This window comes from Oncorhynchus kisutch, linkage group LG28 (assembly GCF_002021735.2).
Source record: "Oncorhynchus kisutch isolate 150728-3 linkage group LG28, Okis_V2, whole genome shotgun sequence".
Lineage (NCBI taxonomy): Eukaryota > Metazoa > Chordata > Actinopteri > Salmoniformes > Salmonidae > Oncorhynchus > Oncorhynchus kisutch.
Window position 1 is genome coordinate 35323941 of NC_034201.2, and position 23827 is coordinate 35347767.

Sequence of the window (23827 nt, forward strand, 5' to 3'; positions counted from 1 at the left end):
GTTTTGTGTCACTAACTGGTAAGTTGCTGTACACAGTGTGCACTTGCATGTCCATGCCTTCACTGAGGCGGCTGTCCTTATAGGTAAGAAACTTCCTGGAGAGTGTGTCTGCGACAGGGATGTCTTTGCCTGGATGGTGAGTGATTGTGAAGTCGTATTTCTGTAGCCTTGGCGGGGCTGCGGCTAGTGGTTTCCTCATAATTGACTCAAGGGGCTTGTGGTCGGATTCCACAATGACTTGTCGTCCATATACGTACTGATGGAAACATTTACATCCAAACAGAATGGGTAGAGCTCCTTTTCGATTTGAGCGTAGTTGATTTCACAGTCCGAGAGATTGGGAAGCGTAACCAATGGGCTTTCCTTCTGGCAGTAGCACTGCACCTAGTCCATACTTCGATGCGTCCACTTGGAGTCTGAGCTCTTTGTTGGGGTCATAGTAGGTAAGGATTGGTCCTGGTTCTCTCGTGATCAAGTCTTTCACATTCTGGGAAGCAATGTCGTGTTGCTTGTCCCAGAGAAACTCACTGGACTGCTTTAGCAGTTGACGCAGCTGTGCATTAGCCAAGTTCGCACCCAGGCTCTCCAATGCTAAATTGTTGACCATGCCCAGCACTGTTTCCAGCTCTGCACGGTTCTTTGGTGGCACCATTTCTTTTATGGCTAAGATCTTCTGTGGATCTGACTTGATTCCAGTCGCTGTGAGAAGATGTCCGAAGTAGCTGACCTCTGTTGCGCCGACTGTGCTCTTCTCGGGGTTGAGCCGGACTCCTCTTTAGTTCGACCAAAGACAAGGATGTCGTCCACAATTGTCACAACTCCGTCTAAGCCTTCGTACACTTCATCGATCTTTTGCAGAAACTCGTCTTGGGCTGATATAATCCCAAAAGGCAGGCGACGGAACCTGTAGCGTCCAAACGGTGTGTTGAATGTTGTGAGCTTAGATGACTCTTCTGTGAGCTTGATAGCCCAGTAGCCTGATCTAGCGTCCATGACACTGAAGTAGTGTGCTCCCGCTAGCTTGTGTGCGATGCCAACTAGCGTCGGTAAAGGATAATGGGGGCATTTGATAGCCTTGTTCAAGTCTCTTGGGTCGAGGCATACCCGGAGCTTGCCTGTGCGTGGTTTCTCCATCACCACTAACGCGTTTACCCAGTCAGTCGGTTCTGTAACCTTGGTGACTATGTCAGATTTGGAGAGCATGGAGCACTCTTTCTTCAGACGGGCACGGAGAGCAAGGGGAATATTTCTCAGTGGGTAGACCACAGGGGTTGCGTCTGGGTCAGGGTGAATGGTAAATTCTCCTGGGAATAATCCTATTCCTGTAAAAACATCAGCAAACTCCTCCAGTACATTTTGTCTCTAATGGTGCTGTCACTGATAAAACTAGCTTGATGAGGTCCATGTCTAAACATGCGTTAAGACCTAGCACTGCAGGTGCTCCAGTGTCAACAACGTAAAGGTCCAACATCATGTCACTTTCCTTGTATTTGCATTTGAAAGTGCATGTGCCTTTTACTGGGAGCTGTTCACCACCATAACCAGTCAGTCTGCATGTGGTGGGCTGTAGCTCGCATTGAGATGTCAAGCTGCGGTACTTATTCAGAGGAATAATGTTTACTTGTGCAGCAGTGTCTAGTTTGAACTTTAGCTCTGTGCCTTGTATTCCTATCTCAATATCAGCAAAGGCTTTCTCTGTCTCTGATATGACTTTTCTGTGTCAGTGAATCAATAAACAGTTCATCAGCGTTTGACTTTTTGATTGACATTTCATCTTCACTCACTGTGTGCACTGTTTTTCCACGGTAAGCTCTGCACACATTTGCAAAGTGATTCCATTTTCCACATTTAGTACACTGTTTGCCTTTAGCTGGGCAATTTCCTTGTTCGCCATGCACTTTGTATCCACAATATCCACATGTTTAGGGGCGTTTTAAGAGTCAAACAGTGTACTAAATGTGGTAAATGGAATCACTTTGCAAAAGTGTGTAGAGCTTACCGTGGAAAAACAGTAGAGTGAAGATGAAATGTCTGGTGGATCTGGTGGAAATTTGTACTTTGGATTCCAAATGGAAGATTATTGGTTCCAACCGCCATGTCTTTGTGAGAAGCAGTGTGGGGGAACGATGATCTCCACATGTGTATTTCCCACCATAAAGCATGGAGGAGGTGGTGTTATTGTGTGGGGGTGATTTGCTGGTGACACTGTCAGTGATTTATTTAGAATTCAAGGCACACTTAACCAGCATGGCTACCACAGCATTCTGCAGAGATACGCCATCCCATCTGGCTTGGGCCTAGTGGGACTAACGTTAGACTAACATAGGACAATGACCCAACACACTACCAGGCTGTGGAAGGGCTATTTTACCAAGAAGGAGAGTGATGGGTGCTGCATCAGATGACCTGGCCTCCACAATCCCCCAAACAAATTGAGATGGTTTGGGATGAGTCAGACCGCAGAGTGAAGGAAAAGCAGTCAAGTGCTCAGCATATGTGGGAACTCCTTCAATACTGTTGAAAAAGCATTTCAGGTGAAGCTGGTTGAAAGAATGCCAAGAGTGTGCAAAGTTGTCATCAAGACAAAGGGTGGCTATTTGAAATATATTTTGATTTAACACTTTTGGGGTTTCTACATGATTCCATGTGTTATTTCATAGTTTTGATGTCTTCACTATTATTCTACAATTTAGTGAGTGTTCTAAAACTTTTGACCAGTAGTGTACCGTAGTTCAACAACATGGGTTAATTTGACCCGACAACATGCTAAGATCAACTAGCTTACTCCAGTCTCCTCTGTCCTCATTTCTGAGAACATGAAAGTTGCTAAAACTCAAAGAAATTGGTCAGTGTTAGCGTAAAGGAAAGTGCACATGGCTAAATAATTGGACATGTTTTGGGCCAAAACACCACTTTATATTGCCTCAGACCATGATTTGAGGAAAACACAGCCACAGCGAGGTCTCACCTTGTGGTTTGGCAGCCAAGGCTTCCTTATTGATCGATACCTTCCCGATGACGTCATCACGGCTGGAACGACACAAGGGCTACAGGTTAGGTAGATTCCACTGAACTTGCTCTTCAAGTTTGTACCAAAGTCAATAATAAATTCGTATGAGTCTGCAGTGTGTATGTTTACCACAATGCAGTCTAGCCGTCACAGGTTTTTCTTGCACAATAGTGTAGTTTTAGCAACTTCTCATGTCCAAAGGTCTTATGATAAGACAATAGGTCATTTGTATATGCTAGCTCAATCAGCTTCCTGGTTTTATTCCGGCGCAGCCGTTTTTTGCACACCGCAGCTGATTGCAAACCCAGGGAGAAGAGGACGCTAAATACCCCTGAAATTTGTCGAGACAAATAAATTATTGTAAAAAAAATTTGGTCTACAGTGCATTCGGAAAGTATTCAGACTGCTTGAATCGTATCACATTTTGTTACGTTACAGCCTTGTTCTAAAATGTATTCAATTGTTTTCCCCTCAAATCTACACACAATACCCCGTAATGACAAAGCAAAAACATGTTTAGACATTTTTGCAAATGTATATAAAAAAACAACTGAAATATCACTTTTACATAAGCATGCAGACCCTTTACTCAGTACTTTGTTGAACCATCATTGGCAGCAATTAAAGCCTCACGTCTTCTTGGGTATGACACTACAAGCTTGACACACCTGTATTTTTAGAGTTTCTCCCTTCCTTCTCTGCAGATCCTCAAGCTCTGTCAGGTTGGATGGGGAGCGTTGCTGCACAGCTATTTTCAGGTCTCTCCAGAGATGTTCAATCGTGTTCATGTCCGGGCTCTGGCTGGGCCACTTAAGGACATTCAGAGACTTGTCGCAAAACCACTCCTGCATTGTCTGAGGTCCTGAGCAGGTTTTCATCTAGGATCTCTCTGTACTTGGCTCGATTCATCTTTGTCTCGATCCTGGCTCCCAGTCCCTGCAGCTGAAATGGTGCCAGTTTTCTCCAGACATGACGCTTGGCATTCAGGCCAAAGAGTTCAATCTTGGTTTTATCAGACCAGATAACCTTGTTTCTCATGGTCCTTTAGATGCCTTTTGGCAAACTCCAAGCGAGCTATCATGTGCCTTTAATGAGGAGTGGCTTCCATCTGGCCACTCTACCATAAAGGCCTGATTGGTAGAATGCTACAGAGATGGTTGTCTTCTGGAAGGTTCTCACATTTCCACAGAGGAACTCTGGAGCGCTGTCAGAGTGACTATTGGGTTCTTGGTCACCTCCCTGACCATTGCCCTTCTCCCCCGATTGCCCAGGCGTCCAGCTCTAGGAAGAGTCTTGGTGATTCCAAACTTTTTCCATTTAACAATGATGGAGGCCACTGTCCTTGGGGACCTTCAACGCTACAATTTCTTTTGGTATCCTTACTCAGATCTATGCTGACAAAATCATGTCTCAGGGCTCTACAGCCAAATACTTCAACCTCATGGCTTGGTTTTTGCTCTGAAATGCACTGTAAACTGTGGGACCTTATATATATAGACAGGTGTGTGTGTGCCTTCCAAATCAGTCGAATATACCACAGGATGATCAATGGAAACAGGATGCACCTGAGCTCCATTTAGAGTCTCATAGCAAAGGGTCTGAATACTTATGGAAAGAAAGGTTTCATTTTTTTATTTTTTATAATACATTTGCAAACATTTCTAAAAACCTGATTTCACTTTGTCATTATGGGATATTGTGTGTAGATTGATGAGGGGGAAAAAACCATTTAATCAATTTTAGAATCGGGCTGTAACGTAACAAAATGTGGGAAAAAAGGAAGGGGTCTGAATACTTTCCGAATTACACTGCATGTTTCCACGTAGCAGATATGACATGGTACACCTAATCATTCAAGGGGTTCCCTTAATGTTTACTATTTTCTACATAGAATAATAGTGAAGACATCAAAACTATGAAATAACACATAGTAACCAAAAAAACATCTTATTTTAGATACTTCAAAGTAGCCACCCTTTGCCTTTTGACAGCTCTGCACACTTTTGGCATTCTCTCAACCAGCTTCATGAAGAATGTTTTTCCAACGGTCTTCAAGGAGTTCCCACATATGCTGAGCACTTGTTGGCTGCTTTCCTTCACTCTGCGGTCCAATTCATCCCAAACGATCTCAATTCGGTTGAAGTCAGATGTTTGTGGAGGCCAGGTCATCTGATGCCGCACTCCATCATCACTCTTCTTCTTGGTCATATAGCCCTTACACAGCCTTGAGGTGTGTTGGGTCTTAAGTCCCACTAATCCCAAACCAGATGGGATGGCGTATTGCTGCAGAATGTTATGGTAGCCATGCTGGTTAAGTGTGCCTTGAATTCTAAATAAATCACTGACAGTGTCACCAGCAAAGCACCCCCACACCATAACACCTCCTCCTCCATGCGTCACGTGGGAACCATACATGCGGAGATAATCATTCACCTATTATGGGTCTCACAAAGACATGGCGGTTGGAACCAAACATCTCAAATTTGTACTCAGGCCAAAGGACAGATTTCCACCGGTCTAATGTCCATTGCTCGTGTTTCTTGGCCCAAGCAAGTCTCTTCTTATTATTGGTGTCCTTTTGTAGTGGTTTCTTTGCAGCAATTCAACCATGAACGCCTGACTCACAAAGTCTCCTCTTAACAGTTGATGCTGAGGTGGGTCTGTTACTTAAACTCTGAAGCATTTATTTGGGCTACAATTTCTGAGGTTGGTAAGTAATGAACTTATCCTCTGCAGCAGCGGTAACTCGGTCTTCTATTCCTGTGGCGGTCCTCATGGGAGCCAGTTTCATTCATAGCGCTAGATGGTTTTTGTAACTGCACTTGAAGAAACTTCAAATTTTCCGGATTGATTGACACTCATGTCTTAAAGTAATGGACTGTTGTTTCTCTTTGTTTATTTGAGCTGTTCTTTCCATATTAAGGACTTGTTCTTTTTTACCAAATAGGGCTATATTCTGTATACCACCTCTACCTTGTCACAACACAACTTATTGGCTCAAACGTTTTAAGGAAAGTAATTCCACAAATTAACAAGGCACACCTGTTCACTGTAATGCATTCCAGGTGACTACCTCATGAACCTGGTTGAGAGAATGCCAAGAGTGTGCAAAGCTGTCATCAAGGCAAAGGGTGGCTACTTTGAAGAATCTCAAATATATTTAGATGTGTTTAACACTGTTTTGGTTACTACATGATTCCATGTGTTATTTCATAGTTTTGATGTCTTCACTATTATTCTACAATGTAGAAAAGAGTAAAAAATAAAGAAACCCTAGAATGAGTAGGTGTTTCTAAACTTTTGACTGGTACTGTACCTCCTTGAAAAAAGCAGAAGACAACTTCTTCATGTAACTTATTCTTTAACCTTTTGGACTCATACCTGTATACTGGTTGAAACTGGTAGATTTTGACACTGATAAGCGGCTTTACAATAACATTTTATAAAACAAAGTCAGAGTTCAAGCACTGCGCTTCACAGTTCTGCATGGGTTTTGATTGACAGCCGTTCTGGACTCCAGCACCGCACACGACAAGTTGCAGCCCCCATCTCTCCTGCTAATTAGGCAACTTATGCAAATGTTTTGTTGTCTGAGTGAGGGAAATACTGTAAATTAAGAGGACTCAATGTATTTTGCAAGATCAAATGTCATACAAGCAAGCCAAACACCCAAGCACAATATTTTTAGATTAACAAATGTGGCAATAAGTATAGTAAAAATCAACAGCGTACTGTTTATGTTCAGTATTGTGTCAGGTGAACTGTTGTGTCCTCAACCTGTCTAATAATGTTCCCATAATCTCAAAACTGTTTTTCAATTTCCACCATGCTTATGCTTTTCATATTTCCTTTGTAAGAAACATTTCAATTTAGTCCTATCCATATAGACCAATTCCCATGAGTGTAAAGGGTTAATGTACTGTAGTGTTTTGAATTTAGTTTTTTAAAAAGGCCTTAAATATATTTGAATAGGGTCCATAATGGATATAATAAAAATTTTAAAATACAGTACGGCATAGGACTTGAAAGGATTGTTTACTATTGCTGTAGTAAAAACCTTGTGTGGCAATGATATAAAAGTTGACTTTGAGAAGATACAACCTCCTCATTACCTCAGTGAGTCCTCATCCAGCACATGGAAGGAGATGGTATGGAAGGACGGGGGCAGGTGAACGTTATACTCCTCCCCCCAGAAGGGAGAGAGCGTCTTCCATATCGTAGCCGTCCTGGGAGAGATAGATAAGGTCAGACTTATCAACATTGAAAGGCATAGAGATAAGGTCATAAGACAACACCATAAAGGCATATTAATAACGTGATGCAGGCATAAATACACAATAATCTATACTAGTCCCCGTATTGATCTAGTAGCACATCTGAGTCATTCAGGAGCCCCGAATTTGAGTAACGATGTGTTTTCCAATGACAGAGATTTATCTTAGTTTGCGTCATTGACCAAACACAATAAACCTTGATCGTTTGTTGCTAATAGGTATCCATCAAGTAATTTGACTGTCATACATTCTGCTGGCTAGCCAAGGATTTATATTCCTGCTAAATGTCTTAAAAAACAACAGGACCATCCAACATTAAGAATGGCTGAGGTATTCATTTATTTCCAAAGGAAAAGGCATTACATAAATCTTTAAAATAACTGTCCCGCGTTTCCAGATATCTATAACATATGACCCAGTAATGAATTACACTGAGTGAAAGTTTTCCTTCCAAATTCCCCCCAAAATTGAATTAAGAATGTTAAAATCAGCTTTTCTGTTTTGGAATGGTGTGGGTATATACACCGGTCATTACAAATATTAACGTGAGTATAACACTGATTGGCTAGCTCAGCCAAAGAACCAACATGACATGTTCTATGAGGAAAGAGAAAGCATTTTTTAATGATCCTTCCTTAACATGATCCTTCCTTAACCCATAGGAAGTACCACCCAGTTGACTACTCCAAAATGGTGAAAGTGCTCAATGGTGCTGCCCATATTTAAACAGGCTTTTGCTGTGAGAATGCAGAGTCATTAGAGTATTTATTTTGGTATTGTCCACATGTAGCTGATTTTTGGTCACAGGTACCGGAGTGGCTGAAGAATTGCAACATTTGCCTAGAACTAATGCTGCAGATAGCAATACTGGGTGATTTGAAAATCCATAGTCAATCAATTAATAATATAATTATTATTTTAGCTAAAAAAATATATTTTTAATTTACAATCTTTAGAAGCTATGAGAATAGAAAGGTTCAGTACTTTGTGAAGCATCACAGCACAGTTGAAAAATATATGGCAAATAGAAATCCAATATGGATGTTGTTAAGAGATAGATAGGAGAGGTTGATTGGAGCTGAAGGTTGGGACTAATAACAAGATAAAACATGTAGAACATACGGGGTCTGTAAAATGCATATAGGTTCAGAACTTTTGTGAAATAGCAGAGTTACAAATAGAAATCAAAATGGATGGACATCAAAAAAAGAGGAAGGAGTAAAAAATATATATATAACTATTGTAAAATAGATTGAGTCTGTAAAATGTGTATAAGATATATAAAATGAAGGTAGAAGCCTAGTGTTATCGTTTAATAGTTTACTTCAATTGGCGGAAGGGTGGTAGGTAGGGTTTGTGGGGAATAATAAAAGGTAAATTCTAAAAAAAAGTGTGTATATCTATATAGGTATGTGCATGTATATGGATACATATATTTACCCCAAAAAATATATGGGGGATTGGAAATGATGCAGACAATTACATTGATGGAAGCAACAATCATTCCGCAATATTAGGCTGTTCCACCCCTTAAAAAAAAATAAAACAGGCCTCGATCATTCTCTATGGGTAGGATTTTTCTGCAATTCATTCTGCAAATCCTAGTATAGGACAAGTCAACAACATTTGGGTTTGAGTAAACGAAAAAGTTAAAAAATATGTTTTTTAAAGTGTGATTTTGACAAGACATTTACTTAACTCTCCTAAGTAATTTCCCCATTACCCCTCCACCTCCCACTGAATCTCACTCTGGATACAGGCAGGCTCAAATTCCACAATTAAGGATTTACTAGCAAGAGAGCATACAGCCATTGACTTCAGATTTTTGCAGTCAGCCCCCATTCAGCGAGCCAGACGAGGAGGTCAAACAGTTAAACATTAACAAGCAAAGCTGGCCTTTTCTTACTTTACTGTTCAGTCTACAGCAGATTGTCAGGCTGAGGCAACCAACTGACTTAACCAGCAGATTGCTCATAACAACAAACGCTTGGTTAAAGATAATGGCCATATTGTCCTAATCCTTTTGGATAACACGGTCCTAAATTAAAGGCATTTCTATTCTATGCAGACAAATCTCAGCTAAAAATGATTTTAGTCCATCACAATCGACAAACAAGACATTGTAATTCTAGATATAATACGTGGATTAAAACACACTCTTGGCTTTCATCAAAACACACCCAGGTGGATCTAAATACAAAGCTTTAGCCAGCTGAGATGTGTCAAACTAATTGAAAGTAAGCGGTGCGCTATGGAAATTATCTAATTAATCAAAAGCGGTAAAATGTATGATAATCGCCTTAGCGCAAACAAAGCAGGGCGGCAGAGAGGATCTTCAGCCGGCTTAATAGGTCTGCCAGAGACAGGACACAAACACATACCTAATGATGGCCTCATTGTCAATCCTCACGATGCAATATGGATCACTGCTTCCAGTTCTGCAATGGAAATCAGAGAGGGCATAAACACATTCACTGATGAAACTCGGAGAAGATGACAGTTACACGGTAAGGCATACCTACATAAAGACTGTACCAAAATGCATTCATAAGCAGTACTAATTCTTATGCCAACAACTGCATGTTGAAATTTCATAGCCTGTATCAGTAATGTCACTTATAATGCGGACATAATATATTAAATGCTTATGTACTGATATGTTTGTTAGTAGTAATGAATATAGAATGGCATCCTTATGTAGGTACCCTTCAAATAAAAAGTGTTGCCCAAATGTCCATAGACACTCAATGGTCTACCCGAGGCAGAGGTTACATAGAATTTTAGAAATGTTTAATTCTAACAAAAATAAAACATTGCGGACGGATGGATAAGCCTAATTGTACTGATGCTAAACTCTACAACCACAAGGTGTGAGGAAATATTAAAACAAAGGATTGAGCCAGCATAGAAACATTTAACATGCTGTGTGTGTGTGGTGTGTGTGTGTGTGGTGTGTGTGGTGTGTGTGTGGTGTGTGTGTGGTGTGTGTGTGGTGTGTGTGTGGTGTGTGTGTGGTGTGTGCACGCGCGCTTGTGTGTTCACGTGCATTTCCTTTGGTGTGAGTCAAAGCCTACGGTGAAAGGGCACCAGATGCGTAAACAGCCTCTCTAGTCTAGCCTTTGCAGCTTCCCAGTTCAAAAGAGCCATCCCGGGTACCGGCAGACATCACAACCGGTCCGGGTCTGCTGCTGGCCTTTAAAGCCTCAGGATGCATCCCAAATCAAATAAAAAAATCTAATCAAAGTTTATTGGCCACGTACACAGTTTAGCAGATGTTATAGTAGGTACAACAAAATGTTTTGTGTTACTAGATCCTAACAGTGTAGTAAAAAAATGTCAAACAAAATTATTATTAAATAATTGAAGCAAGACATCAAAAGTTAGGACGAAGTCAAGAATCCAAATAAACACCATCTAAATGCAATCTATGTGAATATACAGCGCTTTCAGAAATAATTCACACCCCATGACTTTTTCCACATGTTGTTGTGTTACAGCATGAATTTAAAATTGATTAAATTGGAGATTGACATTGTGTGTGCGGGCTGATGAGACAAAGTGAAAATTGTTACGAATTAATAAAAAAATTTAAAAGGTGACATTTCTTGAGTCAATAAGTATTCAACAACTTTGTTATGGGAAGCCTAACTAAGTTCAGGAGTAAAGAACTACAAGTCACATAATAAGTTGAATTGACTAAATGGACAATAAGTGTTTGACATGATTTTTTAATGACTACCTCACACATACAATTATCTTTAAGGTCCTTCAGTTGAGCATTGAATTTCAAACAGATTCAACCACAAAGACCAGGGAGGTTGTCCAATACCTCGCAAAGAAGGCCACCTATTGGTAGATTGGGGGTGCAGACATTGAATATGCCTTTGAGCATGGTGAAGTTATTAATTACACCATCCAAAGTGTATCAGTACACGCAGTCACAACAAAGATACAGGCGTCCTTCCTAACTCATTTGCCAGAGAGGAATGAAACCGCAAAGAGATTTTACCATGAGGCCAATGGTGACTTTAAAACAGTTAGAGTTAATGTCTGTGATAGGAGAAAACTGAGGAAGGATCAACAATATTGTAGTTACTCTAAAATACTAACCAAATGAAAGTGAAAAGGAAGCCTGCACAAAATATCAATATTTCAAAACATGCATCCTGTTTGAATTAAGGCACTAAAGTAAACCTGCAAATCCAAAACACATCACTGAGTACCACTCTTCATATTCTCAAGCATGGTGGTGGATACATCACGTTATGGGAATGCTTGTCATCGGCAAGGACTTGGGCGTTTTTGGGAGGGATAAAAGGAAACGGAATAGAGACAAGCACAGGCAAAATCCTAGAGGAAAACCTGTTTCAGTCTGATTTCCAATTAACACAGACACAAATTCACCTTTCAGCAGGACAATTACCTAAAACAAGGCCAAATATACACTGGAGTTGCTTACCAAGATGACATTGAATGTTCCCGAGTGGCCTAGTTACAGTTTTGACCTAAAAATCGTCTTGAAAATCTATGGCAAGACTTGCAAATGACTGTCTAGCAATGATCAACAACCAACTCGAAGAATAATGTGCAAATATTGTACAATCTGTGTGTGCAAAGCGCTTAAGAGACTTACCCAGAAAGACTCACAGCTGTAATCACTGCCAAATGTGACTAACATGTATTGGCTCAGGGGGTTGAATACTTATGTACAGTTCAAACTCAGGTTTCACAATTCCTGACATTTAATTCTGGTGAAAATTCCCCGTCTTAGGTCAGTTAGGATCAACACTTTATTTTAAGAATGTGAAATGTCAGAATAATAGTAGAAATAATTATTTAATCACAATCCCAGTGGGTCAGAAGTTTACATAAACTCAATTAGTATTTGGTAGCATTGCCTTTAAATTGTTTAACTTGGGCCAAATGTTTTGGGTAGCCTTCCACAGGCTTCCCACAATAAGTTGGGTGAATTTTGGCCCATTCCTCCTGACAGAGCTGGTGTAACCAAGTCAGATTTGTAGGCTTCCTTGCTCGCACACGCTTTTTCAGTTCTGCCCACACATTTTCTATGTGACTGAGGTCAGGGCTTTGTGATGGCCACTCATACCTTGTCTTTGCTGTCCTTAAGCCATTTTGCCACAACATTGGAAGTATGCTTGGGGTCATTGCCCATTTGGAAGACCCATTTGCGACCAAGCATTAAAAAAATGGACTGCACAAAACAAATAACTCAAACACTGAGCCATATTGTATGCTACATTTTTGAGGGGGGAAATTACATTCCTTGCTTTTCAGATCTAGATTCAGAGTGTGTGGTTTGAGAAGGCATCTTCTGAAGCCAGACTCTATTGCAAAGTTATCGGCTCTCTACAGCCCACCCCTTAGCACTAGCAGCCGGGCCAAGCCAGTTTGTGGGTATCAGTGGGTGCTTCCCAATAACATAAGTGTACAGCTGTATGATACATGCCGAAAAAGTAGTTCACTACTTCCCACAAATCTAAAAGTATTGGATTGGTGGAAGGCGAGGCATGTTCTAGTGGGAGTTTATGATATTTCTAATATCAGTAATTTCCCTTCACTGATTGGAAGTACACATTGTTGGAGGAAGGAGAGATCGCTCCTTCCTCCAATATTCTGGACATAGTCTTTGTTTCTCTGTGAGTCAGATCAGATCCTTCTCATTTTGCTAAGGAAGGAACACTCAGTCAGTCTTCTAAGAGCCTATGTTATCTAAGGGGTCGTGGTTGGATAGAAAATGTGCAAGTCCCAAATATAGAGCACTCTGGTCAAAAGTAATGCACGGTATAGAAAATAGGGTGCCATTTTGAAACAAAACCAGTGTGTGTATTTCTAATATGGTAGATGACCTGATTAAAATGTTTGGACTAGTACGCATGCCAAACAGTGTCAACAAGAGGCTGTAGAGCTAGGGTGAGCATCGTTTTAGATGTGAAAAAAAACAAAACTTTATTTAACCAGGTAGGCTAGTTGAGAACAAGTTCTCATTTACAACTGCGACCTGGCCAAGATAAAGCATAGCAGTGTGAACAGACAACACAGAGTTACACATGGAGTAAACAATAAACAAGTCAATAACACAGTATGGACTTGTAGATGACCTGGAGCCAGTGGGTCTGGCGATGACTATGTAGCGAGGGCCAGCCAACTAGAGCATACAGGTCGCAGTGGTGGGTGGTATGAGGTGCTTTAGTAACAAAGTGGATGGCACTGTGATAAACTGCATCCAGTTTGCTGAGTAGAGTATTGGAAGCTATTTTGTAGATGACATCGCCGAAGTCGAGGATCGGTAGGATAGTCAGTTTTACTAGGGTAAGTTTGGCGGCGTGAGTGAAGGAGGCTTTGTTGCGAAATAGAAAGATTCTAGATTTGATTTTGGATTGGAGATGTTTGATATGAGTCTGGAAGGAGAGTTTGCAGTCTAGCCAGACACCTAGGTACTTATAGACGTCCACATATTCTAGGTCGGAACCATCCAGGGTGGTGATGCTAGTCGGGCGTGCGGGTGCAGTCAGCAAATGGTTGAAAAGCATGCATTTGGTTTTACTAGCGTTTAAGAGCAGTTGGAGACCACGGAAGGTGTGTTGTATGGCATTGAAGCTCGTTTGGAGGTTAGATAGCACAGTGTCCAAGGAAGGGCCAGAAGTATACAGAATGGTGTCGTCTGCGTAGAGGTGGATCAGGGAATCGCCGCAGCAAGAGCAACATCATTGATATATACAGAGAAAAGAGTCGGCCCGAGAATTGAACCCTGTAGAAACTGCCAGAGGACCAGACAGCATGCCCTCCGATTTGACACACTGAACTCTGTCTGCAAAGTAGTTGGTGAACCAGGCAAGGCAGTCATTAGAAAAAACGAGGCTACTGAGACTGCCAATAAGAATATAGTGATTGACAGAGTCGAAAGCCTTGGCCAGGTCGATGAAGACGGCTGCACAGCACCGTCTTTTGTCGATGGCGGTTATGATATCGTTTAGTACCTTGAGCGTGGCTGAGGTGCACCCATGAGCGGCTCGGAAACCAGATTGCACAGCGGAGAAGGTACAGTGGGATTCGAGATGGTCAGTGATCTGTTTGTTGACTTGACTTTCGAAGACCTTAGACAGACCTATATCCATCCTGCCCTGCCTGTAACAGTTTGGGTCCAGGGTGTCTCCCCCTTTGAAGAGGGGGATGACTGCAGCAGCTTTCCAGTCCTTGGGGATCTCAGACGAAATGAAGGAGGTTGAACAGGCTGGTAATAGGGGTTGCGACAATGGCGGCGGATAGTTTCAGAAATAGAGGGTCCAGATTGTCAAGCCCAGCTGATTTGTACGGGTCCAGGTTTTGCAGCTCTTTCAGAACATCTGCTATTTGGATTTGGGTAAAGGAGAAGCTGGGGAGGCTTGGGCGAGTAGCTGCCGGGGGGGGGGGGGGTGGAGCTGTTGGCCGTGGTTGGAGTAGCCAGGAGGAAGGCATGGCCAGCCTTTGAGAAATGCTTGTTGAAGTTTTCGATTATCATGGATTTATCAGTGGTGACCGTGTTACCTAGTCTCAGTGCAGTGGGCAGCTGGGAGGAGGTGCTCTTGTTCTCCATGGACTTTACAGTGTCCCAGAACTTTTTGGAGCTTGTGCTACAGGATGCAAATTTCTGCTTGAAAAAGCTGGCCTTTGCTTTCCTGACTGACTGCGTGTATTGGTTCCTGACTTCCCTGAACAGTTGCATATCGCGGGGACTATTCGATGCTATTGCAGTCCGCCACAGAATGTTTTTGTGCTGGTCGAGGGCAGTCAGTGAGAGATTTATTTCTGGAGAGATTCATTTTTAAAATTAGAAGCTGTTTGGGCATAGACCTGGAAAGTAAGCCTGCAAAGTTCTGTCAATCTCTGGAGTAGATTGCAACTCCTCCCCCTTTGGCAGTTCTATCTTGACGGAAAATGTTATAGTTGGGTATGGAAATATCAGAATCTTTTTGGTGGCCTTCCTATGCCAGGATTCAGACACAGCAAGGACATCAGGGTTGGCAGAGTGTGCTAAAGCAATGAGTAAAACAAACGTAGGGAGGAGGCTTCTGATGTTGACATGCATGAAACCAAGGCTTTTTCGATCCCAGAAGTCAACAAATGAGGGTGCCTGGGGACATGCAGGGCCTGGGTTTACCTCCACATCACCCATGGAACAGAGGAGGAGTAAGATGAGGGTGAGGGTGCGGCTAAAGGCTATCAAAACTGGTCGCCTAGAGCGTTGGGGACAAAGAATAAAAGGAGCAGATTTCTGGGCGTGGTAGAATATATTCAGGGCATAATGTGCAGACAGGGATATGGTGGGGTGCTGGTACAGCGGAGGTAAGCCCAGGCACTGGACATGCTGGTTGTAATGGGTGAGGTCACCGCATGTGTGGGTGGTGGGACAAAGGAGGTATGAAGAGTGGAAGTGGGGCTCCATTGTAAACTAAAACAATGATAACTAACCTGAACAACAGTATACAAGGCATATTGACATTTGAGAGAGACATACAGCGAGGCATAAAGTAATCGCAGGTTTTGATTGGGAGACCTAGCTAAAACAACAGGTGAGACAACAACAGCTAATCAGCTAACACAACAACAGCAGGTAAAATGGCGATGACTAGGCAGAGAGGGTCGGATTAACTACACACAGAACCTGAGTTCGCTGCTGGGGCCGACAGATTAAAAAAAATTATAAACAGAATGGAGTACCGTGATTAATGGACAGTCCAGCAGGCATCAGCTCTGTAGCCAAGTGATCATAGCGTCCACGGGGCAGCAGTAGATGGAACAGGGGAGCCGCCACTACGCTAGCGACACAGAATTTAAAGTTAGTAGCCCTGGGCTAGTAGGAGCGTCTGCTCCGACGGAGGCCGGATGAAGGTACAGCGGATGGAGTATTCGTCGGCAGACCAGTCGTGGTGGTGCGGCGGGGCGCCGTGTCAACAGAGAATCCAAGCCAGATGGCGAAAGAGGTATTGTGGAATTTAGTTTGCTAGCCGGGAGATGTGCCTGGCTCACGGCTAACTGGTGCTAGCTTTGTGGCAGTGGCGTTAGCCACTCTATCCAATCGGTAGCAGCGGTGCCAAGGTCCAGAGTTTACAGCAAGGATCCGGTGGAGTTTTGGGCTCTAGCCGTGTATGAGTGGGGTTCGGGTGAACAGCTGAGTAGGCCGGGAGGTGGGCCTCAGGGATAGCGTCAGTACTGGGTGCCACGGTGAGTGCAAGCTAGCTATGAGCTAGCTAGCTGCAAGCTGTGAGCTAGCTAGATGCAAGCTAGCTGTGAAGAGCAGAAGTAGTGGTCCAGGGATTACGGCAGGAATCTGGCGTTGTTGTGGAGAGATAGTCCGATACTGGTAGACTAGCGAGTATTATACAGGCAAAAATAGGGCTGGTATCTGTGCAGAAGGTAAAAGCCGCTAGCAGTAGCTAACAATGACTAAATAGCTTGTATTTAATTAGCTGGTTAGCTTCTGGAGGTTCTTGAATGTGTTCTAAAATTTTAAATAATAGCGTTTCCGTATCACATTGGGTGAGGCAGGTTACCGGAAGGTATATTCAAATTAAAAATCGAAAAGAGATTGAAAATAAATTGATATATACAAAAAATACAAAAGTACACGAGAGGACAAAACAAACACGTCTTCACTGCTACGCCATCTTTGTATCAAGAATGTTAGGGTCGGATAACACTTTGGCAAAAATGGTGATGTGATTTAAAAAGGTACTGCAAATTTCTACCAAGCCAGCCATATGACTGGAGGACAGGCTCCTTCTCTTAAGCTATACTGAACAAAAATATAAAAACGCAACATGTAAAGTGCTGGTCCCATGTTTCAAGAGCAGAAATAAGAGCTCAGAAAATGTCCATAAGCACAAAAAGCTTATTTCTCTCAAATGTTGTGCACAAATATGTTAACATCCCCGTTTGTGAGCATTTCTCCTTGGCAAGATATGCCGCACCTGTCAGGTGGATGAGTTATCAAGAAGTTGATTAAACAGCATGATCCTTACACAGGTGCACCTTGTGCTGGGGGCAATAAAAGTGCACTCTAAAATGTGCAGTTTTGTCACAACACAATGCTACAGATGTCTCAAGTTGACGGAGCGTGCAATTAATATGCCGACAGTGTCACACCCTGGTCTTTATTTTGTTTATTTTGTGTTGTGTTTATGTATGGGGTTTTTTCGTAGGTTTTGGGATTGTGGCTTAGTGGGGTGTTCTAGCAAAGTCTATTGTTGCCTGAGGCGGTTCTCAATCAGAGGCAGGTGATTCTCGTTGTCTCTGGGTGATTGTTCCTGTCTTTGTGTTAGTTGTCACCAGATAGGCTGTATAGGTTTTCATGTTCCGTTTGTTGTTTTTGTATTGTCGTGTTTATTCGTCATTAAACATGTATCGTATTTAACCACGCTGCATTTTGGTCCGACTCTCTTTTGACAGAGGAAAACCGTAACAGACAGCTGGAATGTTGCCAGAGAATCGAATGTTAATTTCTCTACCATAAGCCACCTCCAACATTGTTTTAGAGAATTTGGCAACCGTCCTTTTGTGAGGAAACTCATTCTGATTGGCTGGGCCTCCTCCCCAGTGGGTGTGCACATGCCCTCTCAGGCCCACCCATGGCTGTGCCCCTGCCCAGTCATTTGAAATCCATAGATTAGGTCCTTAATTTATTTAATTTGACTGATTTCTTTATATGAACTGCAATGCAGTAAAAAAATATTTTTTAACATTTACATACAAAAATGGAAAAGTAAAATATAAAAATAAAATCGCTGAAATTGTTGCATTTATATTTTTGTCCAACGTAGTTCAAGGTTTCTTCCTACTGAAGGAGTTTATCCCTTGCCATTGTCTCCTCTGTGTGCCATTTGGAAACATTCGTTTTGGCTTGCGGCCAAAAGTGTAACAAAACAATTGGACTCTCCTGCTCAGGTAAACAACGCTAATCAAAAACTATTTTATTCTCCTGGTCTTGTCATTTTGTTTTGTGCCATTTGGCTCTTGTATCACACCATCCAAAGGAAAATGGTTTATCTAAAACACCGTGACAGAACAGTTTCTCACCTTGAACAAGAGACAATCGGCGCTAAGCGCCAACGAGGCGATATAGCCTAGTCAGGGTAGAGTTTACATAAACAATGTTTTAAAAGAGTAGATTGTTTAGTTGGGGGAATTTAATTATATGTCAGATGCCGGATTAGTGACTCGTAGTACGGCAATTAGCGGGCTGCGGCATCGTTGAGCGCTGAATACTGCTGCGGGTGATTTATTTCAGCACGCCTTCATCTCTCTGATGGAGCGAAGCAGTGTCGTCAAGCGAGACATTTTTGCTCAAACGCTTCCACTACGGCGCTCTCTCACCGCAGCTACTTCAGAGCGCATGCAAATGCAAACATTTGCGGGGAAACAGTTGTACAGTAATGTGTGTTAAACACACAAAAAAGGTTATATCTACCCAAAATAACAATTTAATCAATATAATTAACTAGATAGCAATCAACATGGTGGTTCCTGGGCTCTTTGTTTTATATAGTATGCAAATGTCATTATTTCACACCTTTTTATATAAAACAAATTCTGATTGAACAATTCAAAGGAAGCATGAGCTACATACAGTGATGGGGAAACTGGGGACTGTCAGAATCAGGTGTTACATTAAACATGGCTCTACTTTTGTCAGTTTAACCACGTACGCAACATTTAGTGTGAACCACCTGCAGTACTGTGATAGTCACTGGTGCTAAGGAAACATTTGTTGGTTGTTGTTTTTTTACCCATGACCTCTTACAAATAGCTTATTCCATTGTGAGGTTGACAATTGTGTATTTAGGGGATGTGTCGTGGGTAAATGTGGACAAGATAGTTGCTAACCATGGTCACACACAGAAGACAGTCACGTACACAAAAATAGTGTGTATTGATAGGAAGAAGATCTGTGTGTTTTAGTGGCAGCCTGTTCCCCATGAGAAATAGATGGGGTTCAAAGTCATTTCATGTATCATTTGACAGACAAGCAGTGTAAATCCACTCCCCGTCTGTTTATGTAGAGTGAAGGAGTGAATATTCTCTACCTCCGTCTACTTTACTGTAGCAGCACTTAAAACCCATTGGAAAACATGCATGTCCAAAAAGAAATTCTGCCTGATCCCTCTGCCAAATACTGAAAAGTTGAAGTAAAATTGGAATGACATTTCTCATGACACACTTAGTCTAATCAAATTGGGGCATTTGAGACAGACCTAAGACAGTCATGTTGTTATTCAGGTTGACCGTCTTAAAAAGGAGTTGACCTCAAATCATGTGAAAAGGGTGCAAACAAGCCGTCAACACTTTACACAATGCCCAGCCAATGAATATGTCAATAAACACATTCAATCCAGGATGTGGAGGCAGCTCTTGGTTTTCACTGTCCCACACGTCGGTATGTGACAGACCAGGCTTAGACTTTTTACCCGGATCTCCTGTAAACCACAAGACTGTTCGCCCTCTGAGTTAAAGCCTGGGCATTAGTTCAGGGAGCTAGTGCAAGTCTCCAGGTCTCAGGGGAATGTTACTCATTCCACAAGTGTTGTTCACCAAACCACCCATGTACAGCACTGAGGTGTTAAAATGGAGTCAGGGTACATACTTGACACCACAGCTGTCTAAGCATTGGAGAGCTAATGCAAGTCTCCAATCCTCTGGGAAGGTGTTAACAATAAAGTTAATTTAGTGTACATACTAGACACAGCAGCTAGTGAACCGGTGCTTACCACCAGTGAAGAAAAGGACAGAATTAGCATATTAAAGTGTCATTCTGAAAGAATTCCGGTTGGCCGATTTCACAATTAATTAGTATGAAATACCAGTCTTTCCATCAACACAGCACCAGAAAGGTCACACTAAAACAAAGCAAAAACATCTCCTGTGGAATACCTGGATAAATCATTCTTACATATATTTTCTCACATTCCTGCATCATGATACCAGTCTTTCCATCATAAACCTAGCCCTTTATCATGGCTCTCAGTTCAGTTACATTACACAAGACATTGGACGAAGGTCTCTTTGTATGGGGGAGTTTTGTTAAGTGCCCCAACGCTAGGTCTGAACTTTAACACACATCACTTGCGGTACAGTTTTGGAAGCATAAGGACCTTATCTTTCATATCAGCGAGAATGTTTTCTTTCTAAAAACAAAAAAGGTTCAAATTGATAATAGTGATGTACCGATGACATTTTTGGCCAATACCAATATCCAATATTTTCCTTGCAAAAAAACAAACACGATACCAATAATTAACATTTTAGCGTCCTTTTAAGCATTCTAGTACAGTTAAATAGTTAGACCGCTGCGTCCATGTGTGCGTTAAGGCACTGCATCTCCGTGCAAGAAGCGACACTAAAGTCCCTGGTTCGAATCCAGGCTGTATCACATCCAGCCATGATTGGAGTCCCATAGGGCGGCGCACAATTGGTCCAGCGTTGTCCAGGTTTGGCCGTCATTGTAATAAGAATTTGTCGTCAACTGACTTGCCTAGTTAAATAAAGTTCACACACACACACACACCAAAAAGTTATTTTGCTGTGCTGTTTCGTTGTTCATTGGTTCCGTCATTTCATTCTCAACCAGGATTGCTATGGAACGCCGTTTGGGTCCTTCCGTGTAAAAATATATACAAATAACACTATTTGACGTGTCAAATAAGCTTGTTGACCAATCAGGACCTGAATATGACTGCACTTCACATTCCATTATCCTCGCTGAAATTGTCTTACTCTTTCAGATGACTGCTTGATCCACACAGCAGACATTGTGGGCTAGGTTAGGAATGCGGTGTTGCCAGTGTAGCGCAAAATTGTACGTGCCGTCATATAAGTTTGCACGTCAGCTTTGACATCGGTTTTGCACATCGGCGTTAAACCAGACAGATATCGGGCTGATACCGATGTTGGCATTTTAAGCTAATATTGGCCGATTCCGATATGTTCACCGATATCATGCATCCCTAATTGATACACACCTTTATAGGGTTAGTGTTCCCACACGGCCATATCTCCATGTTACAGTGCGTTTACGTAAAAGACGAAGGACAGAGTTGACTACCTGTGCTAATTAGCTATCTGCGTCTCCTAACAACTGTGTGTAAACGTAAGACGGGCACCACAAACGTGTTGTCACTGAAAAATACTGTCGGCTGTAAGTGTTTTAAAACAGTGACTGTATATTGTATTTTTATAATTATTTCTCTGATGTGATAAAGTAGAGGGATTCATGTTTCTAGAATCATACCGCATTTGATAATCGATTCAAGTTTAGATTATTTGGCTGTTTCGGCTTCCAAAGACAATTTACCGTTAAACAGAACATGTAAGGTCCTAGGACTATAAGGAGCAACGTTAGGCTCCTTTAGTCCATTATTGGGTTAGACCACAACCATGGTTCTGTCCCAAATGGCACTATTCTCTATGTAGTGCACCACTTCTTTACTAGAGCTCCATTCAAAAGTAGTACACTACATAGGGAATAGGGTACCATTTGGAACAGGTCATATTGGAGTATAAATGAATGACATTTGGGAGGATTTTCAGAGGCGGCAAGAATGTTTAGAATACTTGCAATGGAAAAGCAGAGTTGATATCAAATCCCAACAATGCAGAGAGAAAAAGTAAATAGAGAAATAATAGAAAAGTAAAACATGTAATAATAAATACATAATGAGTAATGATAACTTGGCTATATATATATATATATCTCAGAGTAAAGGAAGATAAATGATAAATGTAAATCAGGGGAGTACAGAGCAACAGCTTCGTTTGCCAATTAGCAGTGAGCTGAGTGGGAGATGCTTCTGTTTTTTCAATTGTCCAATGCACTGTCAATCTATGTTTAGTTCAGCTTCAGAGTCTGCTTGTTTCTATCCAATGCATGGAATTCTGTAAACAGATAAGAGATGTGGAGAGTGATGAGAGATGATACACTACAGTATTGGACTCTGCAGAAGTGGAAACACGTTCTCCGCAGTGATGAACCACACTTCACCATCTCGCAGTCAGATGGACGAATCTGGGTTTGGCGAATGCCAGGAGAAAGCTACCTGCCCGAATGCATTGTGCCAACTGGAAAGTTTGGTGGAGGAGGAACAATGATCTGGGGCAGTTTTTCATGAGTCGGGCTAGGCCCCTTAGTTCCAGTGAAGGGAAATCTTAAAGCTACATCATACAATGACATTCTAGACGATTCTGTACTTACAACTTTGTGGCAACAGTTTGGGGAAGGCCCTTTCCTCTTTCAATCCCATCTAACACCTTTGGAATGAATTGGAACACCGACTGCAAGCCAGGCCTAATCGCCCAACTTCAGTGCCCAACCTCACTAATGCTCTTGTAGCTGAATGGAAGCAAGTCCCTGCAGAAATGTTCCAACATCTAGTGGAAAGCCTCCCCAGAAGAGTGGACGCTGTCATAGCAGCAAAGGGGGGACCAACTCCATATTATTGCCCATTATCTATATAATTTATTTATCTAAGAATGGCTTTCCTTTGAAGTCATGTTTTCATGGTAGAGTAGGCTCTGTTTGATGTGATTGTTGATTGACATACCGCATAGTTCATATTCATTATCCAGGGATGTTTACTTTGATGTGTTTTGTATTATAATCATATATTTACAAAATCAATGATACGTGTTTGAGGAAATAACTACACAATGAACCCATTTGCCAATAATGAAAATATACCAGCGTTTTTTTTACAGCATCAAAAGGTTGGTTCAGTCTAACATTGAAATACCCTAAAGTAGTTGATTCAATTCACATTTAAATATCAAATACAGATGAGGAGCAAAAGCCTATCAATTAAATCCTAAACAAATTGACAAGCAAAGTCTGGTAAATCGGTGAACAAAAAACGAAGAGTAAAACATGTACAGTAACAGTACTTACATGTCCTTAATTGGCAAATTTTTCCCCTCCACAATTCTGATAAATAAAGTGTTTCGTTTTGCCATTTCTCCAAGTCCCAGCGTCCAAACGGTGATGACTCCGCTGTGATATTACGCGCAGATTGTTCCTCCTCAAAAACAGCTGTCAAACAGAATTTGGGGGTTTCGCGCCTGACAGCAGTATATTGAACACACAGACAAACGTCGTCAATATTATTTTTGCCACGTATCATATATCTGTCTGCAACTCGGCGGTTTGTATATATCAACGTACTTGTGACCCACTCGCTCGTTGTTGGAAAGAGAGCGATTGTGAGTATTTGATAGTAGACTACGGTCTTCTTCGTTGGAGTTGTACGGAAAGACTACATCCAAAAGTTATTTATGCCGCCACCTACTGTGCGGGATGAAAATTAAAGAAACCGAAAGACAATATTGTGGCTAAAAATACAGTAGTAGCTGTAACCCGGAGCTGGATACAACATCCTGTATAGCATCCAGCTCAGAGTTACATCCAATACAGAGTTGCATCCAGCAACTGGCACAGCTAACCTCTTATGGATTGGACCCTTTTTCCCCCCATTTTCACCTAAAATGACATACTCAAATCTAA

General features: G+C 41.8%; 1 protein-coding gene across 4 annotated transcripts in view; it reads right to left on the reverse strand.

Annotated features, from left to right (window-relative positions):
• The window catches only part of rasa4 (RAS p21 protein activator 4), a 71589-nt gene extending 48035 nt beyond the window's left edge, over nucleotides 1-23554 (reverse strand). For 2 of the 4 annotated variants that reach the window (XM_031807473.1, XM_031807474.1), the window contains exons 1-4: nucleotides 23216-23554; nucleotides 9666-9722; nucleotides 7123-7236; nucleotides 2969-3030 (exon numbers count right to left, since the gene is read on the reverse strand). In XM_031807473.1, the coding sequence (XP_031663333.1) occupies nucleotides 2969-3030; nucleotides 7123-7236; nucleotides 9666-9722; nucleotides 23216-23280 (298 nt within the window). In that variant the 5' untranslated portion in view covers nucleotides 23281-23554. The remainder of the gene's footprint in view (nucleotides 1-2968; nucleotides 3031-7122; nucleotides 7237-9665; nucleotides 9723-23215) is intronic. The other 2 variants (XM_020464733.2, XM_031807472.1) reach the window with 2 other exon arrangements.
• Between the last annotated feature and the right edge of the window lie 273 nt (nucleotides 23555-23827).